Source organism: Pungitius pungitius, chromosome 8 (genome assembly GCF_949316345.1).
Source record: "Pungitius pungitius chromosome 8, fPunPun2.1, whole genome shotgun sequence".
In the NCBI taxonomy this organism is placed as follows: domain Eukaryota; kingdom Metazoa; phylum Chordata; class Actinopteri; order Perciformes; family Gasterosteidae; genus Pungitius; species Pungitius pungitius.
In genome coordinates, this window is record NC_084907.1 from 11,417,978 (window position 1) to 11,436,401 (window position 18,424).

At 39.9% G+C, this 18,424-nt stretch overlaps 1 protein-coding gene across 3 annotated transcripts in view; it reads right to left on the bottom strand.

Moving 5' to 3' along the window:
• Nucleotides 1-1,098: 1,098 nt before the first annotated feature.
• Nucleotides 1,099-18,424, bottom strand: part of cdk18 (cyclin dependent kinase 18) — a 39,156-nt gene continuing 21,830 nt past the window's right edge. For all 3 annotated transcript variants that reach the window (XM_037490170.2, XM_062563781.1, XM_037490173.2), the window contains 14 exons: nucleotides 12,947-13,083; nucleotides 11,775-11,906; nucleotides 11,272-11,328; nucleotides 10,043-10,157; nucleotides 8,815-8,909; nucleotides 8,649-8,711; nucleotides 8,142-8,265; nucleotides 7,531-7,651; nucleotides 6,697-6,794; nucleotides 6,487-6,592; nucleotides 5,966-6,008; nucleotides 5,776-5,866; nucleotides 5,034-5,111; nucleotides 1,099-4,322 (listed from right to left, as the gene is read on the bottom strand). In XM_037490170.2, coding sequence (XP_037346067.1) covers nucleotides 4,288-4,322; nucleotides 5,034-5,111; nucleotides 5,776-5,866; nucleotides 5,966-6,008; nucleotides 6,487-6,592; nucleotides 6,697-6,794; nucleotides 7,531-7,651; nucleotides 8,142-8,265; nucleotides 8,649-8,711; nucleotides 8,815-8,909; nucleotides 10,043-10,157; nucleotides 11,272-11,328; nucleotides 11,775-11,906; nucleotides 12,947-13,083 — 1,295 coding nt within the window. In that variant the 3' untranslated portion in view covers nucleotides 1,099-4,287. The remainder of the gene's footprint in view (nucleotides 4,323-5,033; nucleotides 5,112-5,775; nucleotides 5,867-5,965; nucleotides 6,009-6,486; nucleotides 6,593-6,696; nucleotides 6,795-7,530; nucleotides 7,652-8,141; nucleotides 8,266-8,648; nucleotides 8,712-8,814; nucleotides 8,910-10,042; nucleotides 10,158-11,271; nucleotides 11,329-11,774; nucleotides 11,907-12,946; nucleotides 13,084-18,424) is intronic.

The window sequence follows — 18,424 nt, forward strand, 5'->3', positions numbered from 1 at the left end:
GACCACGCCTCCTCTACTTGGATTTCTGTTCATTCTAAAAATAGGGTTGTAATCAAGTCATATTCGAATCACTCACATATCATATGTTGTGGCAAACCAATATCTAATATTTTGTGGCAAACCATATTATGGTATCTTACAGCATTTTATGTTCTCTACAACCATCTTTTATTTATTTGGTATGTTATACTATAAGGTTTTATTGCACACTATTTTGCCATTTATATGACATCTTTCTATGATATGCGCAATAATCCATCCGTTTAAAAAATAGGACTGGATATTTTAAATACGTTTTTTAAGTAAAAGGATGTTAATTTGACTTTTTGTCATCCAACAGTATGATTTTATTATCTTGGTTAGAGAAACATTTTGTCGCTCAAGTAATCTTTTAGTTGTCATAAAAAATGAATAATGCTGTAGCTGGGCCAAAAATTTTTTTCCATGCTATGTTACATTCTTTTACCTCACATAGCCCATGTAAAAAAAACTGACTAACACAAAACTAGCAAATAATGTATTCTCATGTTATATATTTGCACTTACAAACTTGATTTGGACTGCATTGCAAGACATTTTGCATTTTTTTGGTTTGGGTAATGAGGACAAATATTCCTTTGTAAGATTCAGCTTGTCTCTCCCCTTGGCAATTGACTGCTTTTATAAAGTCCAAAATCAAATGGTTGCCACGCAGGACTTGAGCCTGAAAGGAGAAAAAATGTTCAGAAAAAAGAAACCTATTGAGGAAGATTTCATGCAAAATAAATAAATAAAACAAGATGTAGAATGCGTTCAAATAATATATTACAGAAATTATTCTACCATATAAATATAATAACTAATAGTGAATAACATGCAAACTATAATTCTACCACTCGTCATACTCACACATTATAATTTCTCCTAACATTACTTTGGTTGCCTTCTATCCTCTGCTCTGCATCGATATAAAAAGGTCGGGTGACGTGCAGTAGGCCGATAGCACCATCTTGTGTCCACGTATGTCACTTTACACCTGCCTTTGTACGGTATCGTTCCACAACTAAATTCTGTCTACATAAGAAGCCAAAGGCAAAAAACAATGACGAGGCAAGTGTGTGCCAGAATTTCAACAGTCTATTTATTAATTAGCAAATCCATTGTTCCACCAATTATATGCCTGTTCGCGGTCACATTACATCAAATTTCTCATTTTGTAACAGTGTAGACAAAATCACGCAAAATATCACATGTCATACAAAATCTAAATTGTATCTTTTATAAAACATTTAAACATCTTCCTTATTTAATCTTAAATACAGTGTTCTATCATTTTAACGGCAAAAAACTCACTGAGAAAAATGGAAACATCTGTTAAAATACATATATATTATTTATTTTTCATTACAGTACTTAAAATAGCATCATTTACCACAACTAAACAAACAGTAATACTTCTGCCGCTGAGGGAAGGAAGGAGGAGGTTGGAAGTGTAACATCCACAGCTAGAGATCCATCTGAGGTCTCGGCGTGTTTTGTCCTAAATTTCTCTCCCTGTTGCCTTCAACTTCGCTTGCACTCACTTACAGGTGATCAGAGGTTTGAATGGTCCCAACATGATTCTGTCTTTAGTTACTTTCAGAGGTAGAACAATCTTTCTGCCATTGTGCCCCTTTTATCAAACAATGATGTCCTCCCCTGAGCTGCACAAACAATACAGGTGAAAGCTGGGGTAACGTAAAACAGTCTGCTTTGGTCACTTTGGCTGCTTGGTCTTACTTCCAAGGAGTCAAATACCGCCGCTTGGTCAGTTGGCTTGGCATGTTTGGTACCATGAAGCCACCCTTTAGCGTCTACATGAAATGCAACAGGCGTTTAGCCCACTCCATAGTAAAACATGAGACGTTCGAACCGATCGCTTAGCATTAGGGGGGAATTCTCGGCTTAGGGTGCGAGGGATGGGCGGGGCATGGGTCAAATAAACACAGGACCTTTACTCAGGGGACCTTAGGTGGTAATGTTCTGTGAAAGAAAATGTTCAGATATTTTTTCTATCCATCTACTAAGAAAGATATTTAATGTTTTATGTAACAGACGTTTCTAACCCTAGCCAAGTAGTTTTGTTGTATAATCCTAACTGCAACAGTTTTACATCCTGAAGTATTAAAGTATTTGTTGTTTCCTATAAACTACATCTAATCGTTTTGCTACATTAACCGAGTGATAAAACATTTCCCACAATCAAACCTTCTGCGTTAAGATAAAATGCAAGTAATTTGGCCTCTGACTGACTTGGGATGTCCACTTATGTAACGCGGATGGGGAGGGAGTAAGGCCAGAGGATGGTGCCACTTTGCCGAGAGCCCCATCACTATTGTGTTGGGAGAGCGATTCATCTTCTATGGCAAACAGTATGCGTAACCTAAGGGGACTACGAAGGACATTGTAGAAGGTTGATTTAAAAGTTTTACTTCTGCAGTTAAGTAGACTTTCTACATCTGCACTGCTAATTATAGACACAGAGCCAAAAGATGCTCCATCGCAACAAAGATGTGCAAGATGTAAGGGGTAGTGGTGAGTACTACTGAGGGAAATTTGCTACCAGAAAGTTATTGTTAGACATACTTTCCCAGTTTACTGGTTCTAGGGTTAAGGGCTTTTGGTATGTCATGAAGCCATATAAGACGCAAAGGGAAGGAAGCAGAGGACACTTTTGGTTTGTGCAAATAGGAGACTAAGAAATACATAGACTCGCTGTGAGTAATTTACACACACAAAGCAAATGCCTTATTGGCTACACTAGATTGAATATATATTCTTCACAAAGCCAACATTTCATGCAGTTTACTAAGGCAACTTCAAAAACTGGAGTGAATGTGAGCTCTTAACACTGGAACACAACCCCACACTGAGTTGAAAGAATGCAGCAAGGCCTTCGACATGTATCCATTTTACAACATATTATGTCCATGAGGATATCAGATTTCATTGTAGGTTCAATGTCTGTTTTTTTGTTAGTAGAAGTTGTGTAAATGAACAATGCACTACTTTTTCAGTGTTTGTAGTCCTTGTGTATATGCAACTCTAAGACTTCTGGATGACCCAACGTGCCCATTGCTGCCATATTGGTCTTGGCTGGCTTAGCATCATTGGCTCCTTAGATTCTCCCGTCAGCTCATTTATAGCTAACAAACTCTCTCGTTATCAAGAAAGTGCCTGTTAGCATGCAAGGCCCTAGCTACTATTGCCAAGTTTCTTCTGTTAATTTGGAGGTTTAAGAAACACAAGGTAACTTTGAGTCCTTTTTAAACATTTAATATTATTTTTTACATTAAATATGTGAAAATGTTTTTTTTTATTTGTTATTCTGGTATGACAGAAAATCCTCAGGATTTTACATCAATAACTTTCAGTAATACTTTCTGATTTTATTGTCAGGAAATAAAATTGATATAAATGCAATTAACGGTGTAGTGTAATTTGTTATTACTTCATTAAAATCATTGTAATTTTAGACTATTTTTTGTGTGAAACCAAAATGTACCTTTGACCTCACACTTGCGTATCATTGTAACGGTTGCTAAGAAAAGATATGTATGAAAGGCCGCTTCGGCCGGTCGTTAATTCTTTACGGAAGTTCTGTTGCTACGGTTGTCACGTTAGTTGTTACGTCTCTTTTGGTCTAGAAAAGTATAGTTTGGAGAAACGTAACATGCCAGCCTTCTCAAGCGTTTGGGTTGTTTGGAAAAAAGCCTAAACTTTAGTACGGTAAACCCTCAGTACTTTTTGGAAACAAGCTGACCACATTTGAACTGATCTCAACTTGCACCACAAACCTTTTGTCTTTACAGCTGAGACTGAATGATGGCTCCAGATATGGTCGCTACCTTGAATGGCCAGAGCCCTGGGTGTGCTCTGGCTGGAAACTACACACACTTCATGCATGTGTATGCAAGACGGGTTTAGTTTAGAACCTTATGGTTGAGATCTTTGTTTGTCTCTATCAATAAATCACTGGTGTGTGCAACTGAGTCATGGAAAAGTATTCACTGTCGGTGATTGTGCAAATGTGTGCAAATATGTACTGCAGGCTATGTGTGTGGAGGGAGAGTGTATCTCAGCTAAGTCTAATGCAACACAAGTATATAGTGAGAAACCATTTGTGTCTTCATGGTCAGCTGCCTTGGAAATGAGACGTAACGTAGGTGAACATGCTCGCAGAACAGTGCTGAACTGTCTTGGCCTCTGTGCTGTGGTCTGGGAAAGGCAGCTTCCCGTCTCTTCGTGGCTCTGATGCTCCTGAGTCCTCTAGAAGATGCTTTGCCTTCGGTTCTTTCCTCGACCTGCAGATTGGCAAATTGGAAAAGGATGATTACTCAATGTTGACAGGCAACATTTGAAACAGATGATATGGTATATTTGTCTGGGGGGAAATAACTGGCTTTTTCCTTAAAATACTTTTTCCCCATGGCATTTTATTGAATTGTTTTTAGCACTAATCACATCACAACACATTGTATCAACACCATTTGAGAGTAACCACAGGAAAATGAAGCCATCGTTAGAATTTAAGTTTGAGATTGAGCTCATGAAGTGAGTATTTAAATGGATGATAGTCATCTGCATTGAGACAGCACCTTGTTTATTTAAATGTTCTTTTCAGTTCTTCTGAGCTTTATGTCCGTGGTGTTGTGTCAAAGTGAACAAAGTCTGCATGCCGGTTTCTTGAAGAGCGATGCTAATTACCAAAGTACATCTGCTGACATGTCCACATTTCAGATGTTGCAGTCCAGAAGAAAAAAGGGCTGCATTCAAATCTGTTAAATTCCCGGGACTTCAGCACACTTTCAAAGTTTGTATCCTGTAATTATTATTATAGACCTTTTATTTGTCAGGCTCATCCTGTGTAATATGAAACTATGCACCCATTACCAAGTCTAATGCTGTACCTACCAGAGTAGAGACGACTTCCCACCATGTGAAGAAATGAGGGCCTTGCAATTACTTGTAGTAAGCTCAGAACATATTGTGAGGTTGAGTGGCAGGAACCTTACCTAGAGGCTGAAACACTGAGCTGCGGTGGCCTGGGTCCTTCTGGAGCTGGAGCTCTCTGAGGGAAAACACTGAGGCAGCTGAAACAAAGACAGTAGAGAAGGACTTAGGAGCAGAGAAAAAAAAGACGGGACCTTAATGTAAATGAGGCTGAATCCCGTTTCTACCTCTATTTTGTAAAAATAAAATACCATGTTACATCAGTTTTATCTTCTATGCATTGTTACAATGTGTGGTTGTTGGACAAAGTATCAGGTATGGATTTAGTGCAGAGATATTCTTGGCTGTTTCACTTAATGGGGGAAATTGGGGAAATTTATTTGGTTGAGGTTCCGCTACAAACCACACACAGTGGAGTCTGTGTGGAGTCTGCATGTTCTTTCCGTGTCGGTGTGGGTTCATTCCAGATACTACAGCTTCCTCCCACAATCCAAAGACATGCTCTGGGGATTAGGTTAATTGGTGACTCTAAATTGCCCGTAGGTGTGTAGCTGTGGGTGTGAATGGTTGTGTGTCTTTCTGTCAGGCCTGGGATTGAATGGTGACCAAACCCCGCCTCTCGCCTGATGTGCTTTGACTCCAGCCCCCCCCCCATGACTTATATCAAGGATAGGTGGCTGTGAAGATGAATGGATGGATTTCAGATAACATTTCTGTTTTGTTAATGTTTTTCCCAGAATATTGAATAACTGGACTTTACATACACCCAAGAGGCTTTAAAGATTGTGTGTGCTTCCTTCTTACTATCTGCCAAATTGTGTATATTATTCCCCAGACTCAGGAAGTAAGAGTGCCGTAGAGCATCTTCAGAGGTGATTCTCCTTCTGGTGTCATACTGCAATCACAGTACAAAAGCAGCTGATTAGTCCATCTCTGAAATCACAGGCCAGTCCCATATCTGGGGAGTGAAGGTCCATGTGTTCTAGTATCATACCAGCAGCAGAGCAGATAGCAGGTCAATCCCCTCGGTGTCCAGTCTGAGACAGAGAAAAAGTTCAGTTCTCATTATTTGAACTGGCTTTCAAGTTTCATGATGTACCTAATTGAGCAACTAATACTCGTATAATTATCTCAAATCTTTCAAATTAATTTTAGTTAATAATTTGTCTAACCCTCTTAGTGAGGTTTTCAGAAAAGACAGTATTTTTGGTACAAATAACCACAGGAGTGTTGATACTGAAGTACGCAAGTAACGAATGAACAGTGGTCTCTTGGCTGAACCTCCTCCAATCCAAAAGCGGATTACACACAAAAATTGTGAAATATTGACTAATTACTGGCCATTATTTGCTATGAATGCTGAATGAGGCCATACGTAACATTATAAAATACTGTTTTTCGATATAAAGTATAGTTTCACCAGAACTCTTTAGTGGGCGTCTTTTACCATCCTGCAGACAATCAGATTGAAGAATTAGCCCAGTACATGTTAAGAAAAAAACATGGAAGTGTTACCTTGGCACATGGTTGATGAGAGCTTGAGGTCTGTATTGAGGAAAAAGATAAGACCTAAATTCCTCATTACTACTAATGCCCGGCCAGGTATCTTCTGTTGGAGTACCTGGAATACAAATACATACAGTTCAAATGTGTATTAGCACAGTGTACTAACTCCATATATTACTTTTGCCGGGAGCATATTATCATAATCTGCTGCTATCTTACCAAGAAGCCTAAAAACTAAATGTAGCTCCTCCTTCACTGTGGCACCAGGAAACATGGGACGACCCGTTGCCATCTCGTACAGGATACAGCCCATACCCCTGTAAGAGGAGGGATAAGATAAACATGCAGGGAGCAGGGCCGAAACAAAAAGAGCCCTTGAATCCAGAACACACACACACACACTTCAAAGAGCGGAGACTTTAAGTGCAAACATGTGCAGCGTGAGTAGGCACATTGAAGCCTTTGGTTTCATGCTGGACTGTATGTTCAACAGGCCCCCGCATGGTCTGATAAAAGGACGTGTAGCTAGGTGAGCTTACAAAGGGCCGTCTGACATTAAATCCTCAATGGTTCAACAGCTGTGTGAGCTGTGCAGGTTTTCTTGCCATGGTGGACTGCTAATGAACATGAATATACAAGGAGAGAGTCAGATGAGCAATGCTCCATTTTACGACAAGTGACTCAACTCCCTGCTAAAATAACCTGTGAGATTTTGCATGAATGATTCTTGAGTGTCCTGGACAATCCTCAAATTATTCAGCTGATTTACCAAGTAAAACTTGACTCTTATTTTGATGGATGTTTTGATATTAGTTTCTGACATTAGTTTCTGTGTCACACTCTGGGCCGCACGGCCATCACAACAGAACACCACAAGCACCACACACCACAAGTAGTCGGAAAGGAGTCCTTACAGAACGCTGCTAGAGTGGTGGAGATGAGTGCATGCATGGAAGGTGTGTGTGTGTAGTATTGTACTGGGTCAGTGTATTTGTTGGTAGGAAAGTTCATGTTAGTCTACTAAGCATCATTTTTCCAAATTGATCTACTCACCACATGTCGATTGGTGTGGAGTATTCTGTAGAGCCCAGCAACACATCCGGGGGTCGATACCATAGAGTTACCACCTCATTGGAGTAAGTCTTGGTAGGGACGGACTTGGCCCTGGCAAGCCCTAGAAAGCACAACTTCTTTTGAAAATGCAATGTGTAGGAGCCCATGTAAAAGCTTCAACAGAAAGTTTGCCAATTCCCTTGCAGTCAGGGCAGTCCCCTCGTATTGGGCCCCCTAACACCAGTGATTGTGCTGTCTAAATTGGTGCTGCTTGTAACACCCATAAGCTGTGGTCGGTAACAGCTCAAATAATAATAGCCTCTAAACGGCCTCATTGTGTTAACAATGAAACATGTTGGATTAGCTCACTTACTCTTTTTAATTAAAACTATCACTTAAATAGTGCGGGTATGCTTGTGGGTTTAACTATCCACTTCCAGGATCAAATTGATAAAACTCTGTTGCTAGGAAACAACAAGTAAGGGTGCTGGATTAATGGGGACTGAAGATTGGCGAGCAAGCGATTGTGACATTAACCCTGCTATCTCATTCCCATGTGTCTGCATTTTTCGTATTTCATGTTAACGTATGTTTTATGTAAATTGTCCTACCGAAGTCGGCTAGTTTCAGCTCTCCCTTGTCGTTGATAAGCAGGTTCTGAGGCTTTAAGTCTCTGTGGAGGATTTTTCTTTTATGACAGTAGGACAGACCCCGCAGAAGTTGGAACATAAATATCTGAGGATAAAGAATGACATCTTTGTGAAATACAAATTTCTAAAATAGAAGTTGCCTGTCTACTGGTTTAACTCCTTCTTCCTGTGGAGTTATGGAACTAAATGTAAAATTCCAAAAGTTGAATTCCAGGCTGTCATGGCTAACAAGCAACCTGCTAGAAAGGGAATTCTGCCTGATTATTTACATTTTGGACAGGCGGCATCCACGCTTTCTGACAAGTAAACCACGTGGCTCTCAACTAAATTTCCAATTGATTTATCCCCTTAGTAAACATTGCAAAAAATCTGTTTATGGTCTCAGTCTCTACTTTTTCAATACAGCTATAAACCAATACAAGGCCACAGTCACTAGTGGGTGACACCTGGATATTGCGATTGGCTCACCTTGACGTTATGCATGCTCATGAGATTTCCACAGTTGTCCAAGTACTGTTTCAGGTCACTGTCCTGGAAGACACAATGGCAACAGTGTCCACACTCAAAATCTCCCCACAGTGAATTTGTGTGTGGTCAACACCTTTTCAAAAAACTGAGCTACCAATGTACTCACAAGATACTCAAACACCAGAGTGAGGCAGCGGTCCGTGTGGATGATGTCGTGCAGAGTGACGATGTTGGCGTGTTTCAGATTCTTCAGTAGGGATACTGGGTGGACAGAATGAGGTGAGATGAGTTGTTGCATTTCAAACTGCATCAGTGTTTATCATAATCTCAATTGCTTGGTCCTTGGGAAATAAAGGTTTTTGTATCTACGCTTGAACTTCTATCTAGTGTTCGAATTACATGCTGCCATAGTGATTGCAGCATTGGTGTGATGAGGTGTGCGTCAATTTTTTTCTCCACTGCCATCAGGACTAAAGTTTAACCTTTTGAAAGCTTCACATCAACATTATCGAATGGATTGCCGTGGACTGTCCTTTTGAAATATGATGGACTACACCCAAATAGAAAGGGTGCTGAAAAGCTGACTCGGAACTTCATTGATTACATTGCTTTTAGCCTGAATTGAGAACCTGCATATCATTTGTCGTTTTTTTCATTTTTACGCAGATGATACACAACTTTTCATCCCTGTTAAGCCATGTACCACTAACATTTCCTGCATCATGTCCTGCCTTGCTGAGATTAGAAATTGGAATGTAAATTTTAAAGTTTTAGTTAAACGACTCAAAATGCAAGGTTGTTAGTATTACACCCACCTCCCCAGTAACAAGCTGTGTTGCTGATCTGTGCTCAGGACTGGGTACAGTATCAACAAATGTTTGCCATGAAGCACGGAACGTGGGCATTCTTTTTGACTTTGTGCTGTCCTTTGACGCTCAGGTTACCATAGTTGTGCAGATCTGCTTTGCCCAACTGAGACAATTAAGGAAAATCAGGTCTTTCCTCTCAACTGCAGACCTGGAAAGAGTCATCCACGCGGTTATGTTCTCCAGGCTGGATTATTGCAACACACTCTATTCTGGCTTTAGCAGGCTGACCATTCAGAGACTACAAATGATACAGAATGCTGCTGCTCCCTTACAAGGAGAAGCGACCACATCACACCAATCCTTGCTGCTCTGCGCGAGCTACCTGTGAGCTTTAGAAAGATTTTACTGCTTGTTTTTAAGGCTCCTGCCTACATCAGTGAGCTCTTCAGTCCGTATAAGCCTGAGTGCTGCTGTAGATCTTCAGGCAGGGCTTTATTAACAGTCCCAATCCCCCGATTGGTCACTAAAGGTGACCGGGCCTTTGTGGTCAAGGCCCCTTAACAATGTTTGTTAATGTGTGTGTACCTTCTCTGATAGCAGTGCAAGGTGCTCCCTCCTCGTGCTCCAGCCGGATCTCCTTTAACGCCACCAGGTTTTCTGTTAGCTTGCTTCGCCCTTTGAACACTGTGGCATATGTCCCCTATAAACACACATACACACACAGGTGACATTCTGATATTCTAACAAGCTGTTACTTAATTACCAGCAAGTAAGGTAAGGCATTTTTTTTATCAATAGCAATGGTAATCATGGTAATGTTACATAGAAAATAAGCATAAGCTTCTTAAACAGGCATTGATTTAAGCCATTCATTTAATGCTTATTTAATTCCTCAGGGTCAGATTATATCTGATTATTGACTTATCACAGCTCATGATTATCCTATATTGTTCATAGTTTTGAACCGCTTACAATTCCTGTCATTACGTAGTCGATGTTTTAACTCGGTCTTGCAAGCTGAAAAGAGAGCAAAACCCTGAAGATATAAAGACAAGGAAAAGTAGTAAACAATTTGCTTTTATAAAGACTGTAAAACATTTTTTTTATTGTAAATAAACCATACCGTGCCTAGTTAACAATTTGTGACAAATTGCTACAAAAGAAGCTCCTTTTACTCGCGTCGCCGTTATCTGCTGCTGAGCCTTGTGACTGGGACTGAGGCACACAGCTTCTGTCACTAATCCTTCCTTCCTCCTTAAGGCAACAGCCGTTGCCACATAAGTCCTGTGGGTTTTTAGGTGCACAGGCCGTGTCGTGCAACCTTTAAAGCCATCGAAGGGCCGATAGATTTATGCAGAGTAAAACAGCCCACACAGTGTGAATACAGTGTTTTTTTTCAAATTGCATCCAACTAATGCAAGACACATTGGTATATTGTACATGAGCATTTACCGCATGTTAACACTTCAATGTTGTCACGGTTTGGGTTTTCTTCCTGTTTTATTTTGTAGTTTCATGTCTTGTTTCACTTCCTGCCTTGTCCTGTGATTGTCTGCAGTGTCGATGATTGTTTCCACCTGTGTCCAATCACCTGCACCTCCCTTGTGTATTCAAGCCCTGTGTGCCTGGTGCCCTTTGTCGCGTCATTGTTTACTGTTCGCATGATGTTGATGTATGTCCCTGGTCCCTGTCGGCGGTTTTTGCCACGTATTTTGGATTTATTAAAAGTAATCTTTTGTGTTGGAACTCTGCGTCTGAGTCCTGCCTGCTGACCTGCACCAGCCGTTCTGACAAATGTAAAAGTAGCGACATACCTCGCCCAGTTTGCCGAGCTTCACGTAGGTCTCCAGTTTCCCAAAGCCTATGTCGGACTACAAGCGTGGAGAAAAAGGCATCGTAAAAGACGTTACAATTCTGTGTTTTCAGATTAAACCAAACCAAACAGTCAAAGCCTCCTATTTGCAAACATTGGTCTAGTGGCAGAGCCTCATTTACTGAACCAACCTGGTAAATGCATTGTAATATTAATAAAGGAGGACAAAACATTTAATAGCACGGAGGGATACTACAATTAGCTTGGAGAGGAAAAAAGGTCCTGCAATTTCACCGAGGATATTAACTTGTTTGATTGTAATCTATGAGACAAGAGGCCGACATGTTTGCTGCAACAATATTTTCAGTAAGATTAGATAAGCAAACAACACGGATGAATAGGACATGAAATATCATATTAAACAACAAGTGAACCACAAGACACAGGCCTAGTGTTACTTGTATATAATGGATATATAAATATGTAGTGATGTAAAGCACATACCAGGGAAGCACGCCGAGACATGCGGCTGATGGGTTTGCAGAGCGCTGGGTTCTCACTCTCCAGCTGCAACTTCTTGAGAAACTCCGGAGGCAGGCGGATGTCCATGGGAAGAGACATGCGTTTACTGACGCCCTGGAGGGCGATGGAGTAAGAGATTGGCTTTTTCAAACTATAGTTATTTTAGTGCAAACAATTGGATGTTGGAGCCAAAATGCTTGTTGGGCCACAGAAAATCTCGTCCCTCCCTATAACTACAAACGCAATGGCTTCCTATAAAGTTATAGACTGCCATGACTTTGCCTTTTGATTTGATTTCCTAAGGCTGAATGTGAGTCTCACGAGTTCTAAACTATTTAATTGATAGAAGAAATTAACTAGTCAAAATATATATCCCCAGCGTGGGAGTGGCATGGACTCGCAAGGCCTTTTAATGTTCAAAAGTCACTAATTGATTAGGTGCTCTTCCACTACAGCAATAAGTCAAGTTTGGGCTTGTAAATATGAATGACCTAATTAATCAATTTTGCTATGTATCTCTCATCCAGAGGATAGGAGGTGGAACTGACCACTGAAACTGATGAATTAGCAAAAGTGCTAGCAAAAAACACACTGCTACACACCAGCTGAAGAGATTTCTCCCAGACTTGCAACCTTAAAATTACACTTATTACTTGCTTATTAATCTATGAACCATTATTTAATCAATTACATCTATTGTAAACCATTTGATTAGAAAGGGGGAACATAATGTATCTTTCCTTTTCTTGTTAATGGAAGCCATCCATATTTTCTAAGCTCACTTCCTGTTGCAACATTATTTCTCACTCTCCTCTGTTATCGCGTCATTCCACTGACTGCTTTGGAGCATGAGACAGACGCAAAGTGAATCACACTCATTCCCGGGAGACTTTTTATGGAAGGGCTCTTTCACGTTTCCAATAAAGTAAAGGTCTGGTGGTTAGGGGAAGGATAAAATCTTCTGAGGTGACTCATCCTAATTGAGCTGGCAGAGGTGAAGATGAAGACATTTTTCTGAGGGAAGAGTTTGACCAGGAGAATAAACTGGTTTCTATGTGGGGATGATTTTTTAAGCTTTCAACAATCACTTGAACCATGACAGTTTTCAATCAGTGCTCGATGGGCAACACATAAATCTGTGACAACCTAAATACCTCTACGGAGAACCGTCTGCGCTCGGCGTTGTCATGGAGGTCTGGCTGTGAAGGAGACTGGGCTTCCGGTGTCATTGGTTCGGGACTCAATGGACTGGCATCCTGAGATGGAAGACCAAGCCTTCCTGGAGTCAGGCCTGACAGGGAAAAGAAGTAAGTATTCAACATTTGCAGATGTACAGACGGAAGTCAAAGGTCAGAAAAAAAGGTGTGTCAGGCAACAGCAAGCTTTCAGAACAGCTTTAATGACCAATGGCATGATCAAAACCTTCTTCAAGTAGCCAAACGTAGACACATAGTTATTGCTTAGGCGTGACCTTAAATCGAAGGTCTTTGGAGCTTGTTTTTTTTTAATTTATAAGAATTATATTATATAATTCTGTAATTTATTATATAATTACTTCAACAGTCTCGTCAACTGCCCCTACCTGATGTACAATACAGCATGTATATTTTTCTGGATGGTTGTATGAAAAATTATTGCAAAAACCTTTCATGTGGTCAATTTTCAGATTTTACCCAAAAAGTAATATTCGGACTTCATGTTCACAGACACATGTAAATACAAACAGTAGCACACAGATTGCAACAATACCTTTCTTCATTAAAACACAATTATACATTGAGATTATATATATCTCTGTCATTATTAAAGGAAATTAATCACCAAATAATGTAATATATATATTAACCAAAGACATTAATCGCATCATAAAAGTAGTTTGTATGACTACGTGTCATGTTATCATCTAGTCAGTCCAGCAGCTCCCCTGTGTTTCCCTTTCTTGTGGCCTGTATGTTTTACCCTGCCTGTCTGTCAGCAAGGAGTCCCTGCCTGCCAGTAGCCTCAGCTATCAGATACCTGCCTGCTCACTCTTCGACGTCACTACCCCAGTTGCCACCTCCACCAGATTCAAACCTGCCCTGTCCGCTCTTTTTTGAATCGTGCGAATAAATCTTTTGTTATTTACCTAAACCTCACCTGTGACTCCTGTGTGCTGCGTTTGGGTCCACCTTAATTTACCTGGCTATAATACTACGTACTTCACCCTCTGACATTTATGTGTATAAACTGTACAAATATTGTACATATCCAAATATTTAGTGCAGTAATTAGTTGCTACAGAGAACTAGAGCTGATGTTTAAATATCTGGGAAAAAATCGACCCATGGTCGCAAATCAGGAATTCCGACCAACTTCAAACTGCATCAGATGCTGACATCCCAGCAGAGACAAAGCAAATAATGTCAACTGCATTTTTTTCCATTGCTTTCTTGAGAAACTTGAAAAAATATTTCATTTTTTAAAATCACGACAATAGAAGTGAGACGTTCTAAATGTTTGGGGTCTGAAACTCATCCAGATAATTATAAGTAAACTCTGCAGCCCTTCAAATGGACAGAACAAATTATTTTCTTTCTTCAAAGACCATGAAATAAGGGAGACGTTCTATAGCCTAGGACATTCTGTGTTGTGGATCATTCACTGCCTTCTATAGCGTAGCTAACATGCAACGCGTCAGCAATGCAACTGGAGACTATGAACTGTAACTGATCCGCTTTCACAACGTACATTTTTCGCTAAAAAATGCTGCTTGACATGACTGATTGTTAAAAAAGGACTCTTAGCCCCTCGTTTTCAGAGAAGGGTCTCACCGACACCGAAGGGGAGATAAAAGCAGCTGGGGCAAACAATACACTCCTACTTGCTGTGACAGCTCTCCAGCAACCGCGGTGGGAAGAATAGCCTTTTGATCTTCGTCACGCAACATTGTGTGTTTGATGTCTCGGCGGTGTCTTTTGAATGCTGCCCGCTAGAGAGGTTTCAGCTGCCATTTGATCTCCCGCTTCAATAGTGACCGGTATCTTCTGGACATGTGCGTGTACAGTATGTCTCTGCTACAGCCGCTACCAACTAGGGTGAAGCACGAAGCGCTTAAACTCCTTGTTTTCTATTAGGATAATGGTTAACAAGAGACACACACACACACACACCTCTCATAAATCAACATGTTGATGTATCATGACATCTCTTTATGAGATTGATTGACAGCCTAAATGGGCATGGGGATGAAATGACAACCTGTTTACTGATCATTAGAAAATCGCAGCTACATAACTCCTTTGATCCCTCGATGCTCATTAGAGTCATTAAAGGCGATGCTGACATGAGCACACAAATGCGCCCACACTGTGCCTGATTGCTGAGAGATACGGATGGTTGCCTCCCAAAAATCGTAGGGAGAAACACAATCCAATTATGGTCTGCCACATGATGATTTTGTATTGTTTCCATTGACACTACGGTTACAGGGAGAGGGAGAAAGAGGAGTCAGGCATGAGATGATGGTGGAAGGGTGTTAGGGTATTAAGTTACAAGTAATGTTAAATTAATGATAAATCCCAATCACCTAAAAGTAAGAGAAAAAGGTTTCTTTTGACAAGAGTGGAGGTCTTAACGCATCGGGGTGTGTGATAATAAACAATACCTAATGTACATAACGTTTGCTGTCTTGATTTGGACTTTGTGTTGCATAAATATATAGGTCAGGCTAAGCGGAAACCTCAGTTCTGACAAATGAAACCAATGCAAAAGAGTTAAAACAGGTCTGCTTTAGGGCAGGCCTCCTGTGATTGGACGGTTGTTATTGCTACCAGAGATGTACAGGTGTCACTATGTCCCCCATCTGCATTCTAAATATGGTTACTTACGTTCATTTGGCGCAACATGCTGATATTTAATTGGTATAAAGTTAACCATGGTCACCACCGCAGCTTAGTGGGTTAGCATGCTAAGATTTGCTAATCAGCACCAAATACACGGCCCAGCTGAGGCTGAAGGAAGTGGTGGCTGGTCAGCGGAGGGCCCCACCTTGAGCCACAAAAAAAAGAAAAAGATTATATTCTTATTAATTATATTAAAAATACAATTTACAAATAGTCAACATGTGTCTATTTGTGGTTTCTAAACATGGACTATACTCAGTAAAATTAAGATATCTGTGCATATATGCTTTTCCTGCACATCCTCTTGTCTTCATGTCTCAGTTTGGCTCGGGCCAGGTCCAAAAGAGACGGGTCTAAGAAGCAGTTTAGCCAACCACTCATTAAAGATAAATGAGTGACATATCATTTCAGCGTCCGAGATACGCCGTTTAAACAACATAACAATGGCAACCACGACCAGTATTCTTCCAAGAAGACCCAACCCAAACTCGGTACCTTCTCTCCTCCAAGACCCAGTTGAGAGAAGAACTTTGCCGGAGAAACTAGAGCAGCCTGACCTCACAATCAGACAAGGACTGGCATTAAAGAGAAGCTTATGTAGAGGAGGTTTAGCTGGCTAGTTTGCTACGTGCTAACGCCGTGCTTAGCTTCCGATGCTGATTTAAATAAAGGGGGATACAATCCAGCATGGACAGATACGAGAATTAGGGACTTGAACGATTTGTCAGAAGAAAAAAGAAGAAAACGATAGATAAGACCAGGACACAAACGGTTATCGGCACTACCTTAATCTGTATTATAATACGGGTTGATGAAATCCAGGATTCTTGAGAGTGAGTCACAGGGGGTACATTATTTAGCTATAATGTAGCTGTTTACATTGACCTGAGTGTTCCATATCACTGTGCACTCAAAATAATTATTAATAATGCATACGGCCAAATAACGTATAGGCTGGTTTGACTGTGTTATTTGAAGTGGAGGGTGGCTTGACCGCAGTGATAACTCTGTCACACTCGCAGTGGGGGAACAATGCTATCAGCTGCGACAGACACAGGACTATGGTGAGGACACACAACGCGGATGTGGATGAAAACAGGGACATTTTATCCAAAATAATTCATTATGTGAAGTTTTGTGGGGATTTTGAGTCGGTCTTTCCTCAACACATTGATTGGGTGTTTCTCAATATATATATATATATATATATACATATACTGTATATATATATATAAGACTATATTTATATTGTAATGTATTTCTCCTTTAATATATTGATATGCTATTTATATTGTATATAATAGTTACAATATTTATATTCACATAATATACTGAATTGTATGAATAAGATATCCTTATTATGTTAAACCGTTATAAATAAGTGTTAAATATTTAACTGCAAAGTAATAATGTGTGTTAATATTAATGTTTTTTTGCATTGAATCACTCTGGGATGTTTACTGTTAATGATTGGCTGGCCCTACAAAAAAAAAAAAAACACCAGCCGCCACTGTTTGAAGGGTATGAGGGGCTGCAGGAATGATGTATTTTTAGGGGGCCAACCCCAGAAATAAGCATAGCACTCACCTTGGGCGAATAGTATTTTTTTCATTAGTTTTGGAATTATTGCGGTAAATAAACTCTGTGGAACACCCCCAAAAAATGTAAGTTCATGGTACTTAAATGTTTTTATACAGCAAGGAAATCCTCAGCTATTTTACGATTTAAACAGTAGATCGTAAAAGCTAACGAACCGCATAGAATTGAGCACACACAAGACTGTAATGGTGGACCAATATTCAGTGTGATGATGCTATAAAGCCTCATTTAGCCTCTTTTTTTATGAAGGAAACTAAAAATAATGTCTGCATACACTTCAGCTGAGGGAAGGCTAATACTATGTGGTCAAGCTTAGACAGGTTGATTGAGGGGAATGGTAGCCTGTGTGTTTTGGACAACAGCCAGTCAACATAACAGAGATAAGAAAACCACAGCGGCCTTTGTGACTTTGTACAAGGTCATTTAATGTTTTATAATGTTCTCTATTCTTAAGGTTTTTTACAGAGGGTTTAGTTAGTATACACGATTTTATTTCTAAATATATACATCTAGAAAAAATATATATTTATATTTTATAGCTGTGTACAGTTATATTTTATGAGGTGTTACAAAGAAATATCCAATAACTCTTTAAAAGTTTTGATTATAATATAACAGAATACAAGGAATGCAAACTCTCTTGCTTTTTCAAAAGTAAATCATTCATTGAATCAACAGACTTCGGGAGTTATTTCTTGCAGCATTTTCTCTGTGTTTAGAAATCAAAGGGTTGATGTGTCACGCTTGCTCATTTGAGTGGGAACTTGGCAAAACAGCTGTAAATGGACTAATTAGGGGAATTTGTCCTATCAGACTGTAAATTCTGGCTACCACTAATGACGCTGACCCACACACTAAAGCTTATTTCTAAAGCTTTGAGGAGTATACCTGTGTTTGTATGAATATGTAGAAAGAAAACCGTCTGACTCGATCAACAGCTGTGGTGTAGTTTTGTGCTCATGTGTGGGTGTATATCATGTGTTCATGTGGAGCCTTAAGGGGATGCTAATCAGTTCATCGAGCTCACTGATCTGAGAGTAATGGACATCCTTTTGTCTGTTTAAATCAGCCGCTCTTGTTCTTAAATATTATAATGATATGAAAGGAATCCAATAATCTCATTAAATTGAAGTAGTTAATCTCATTTAAGCA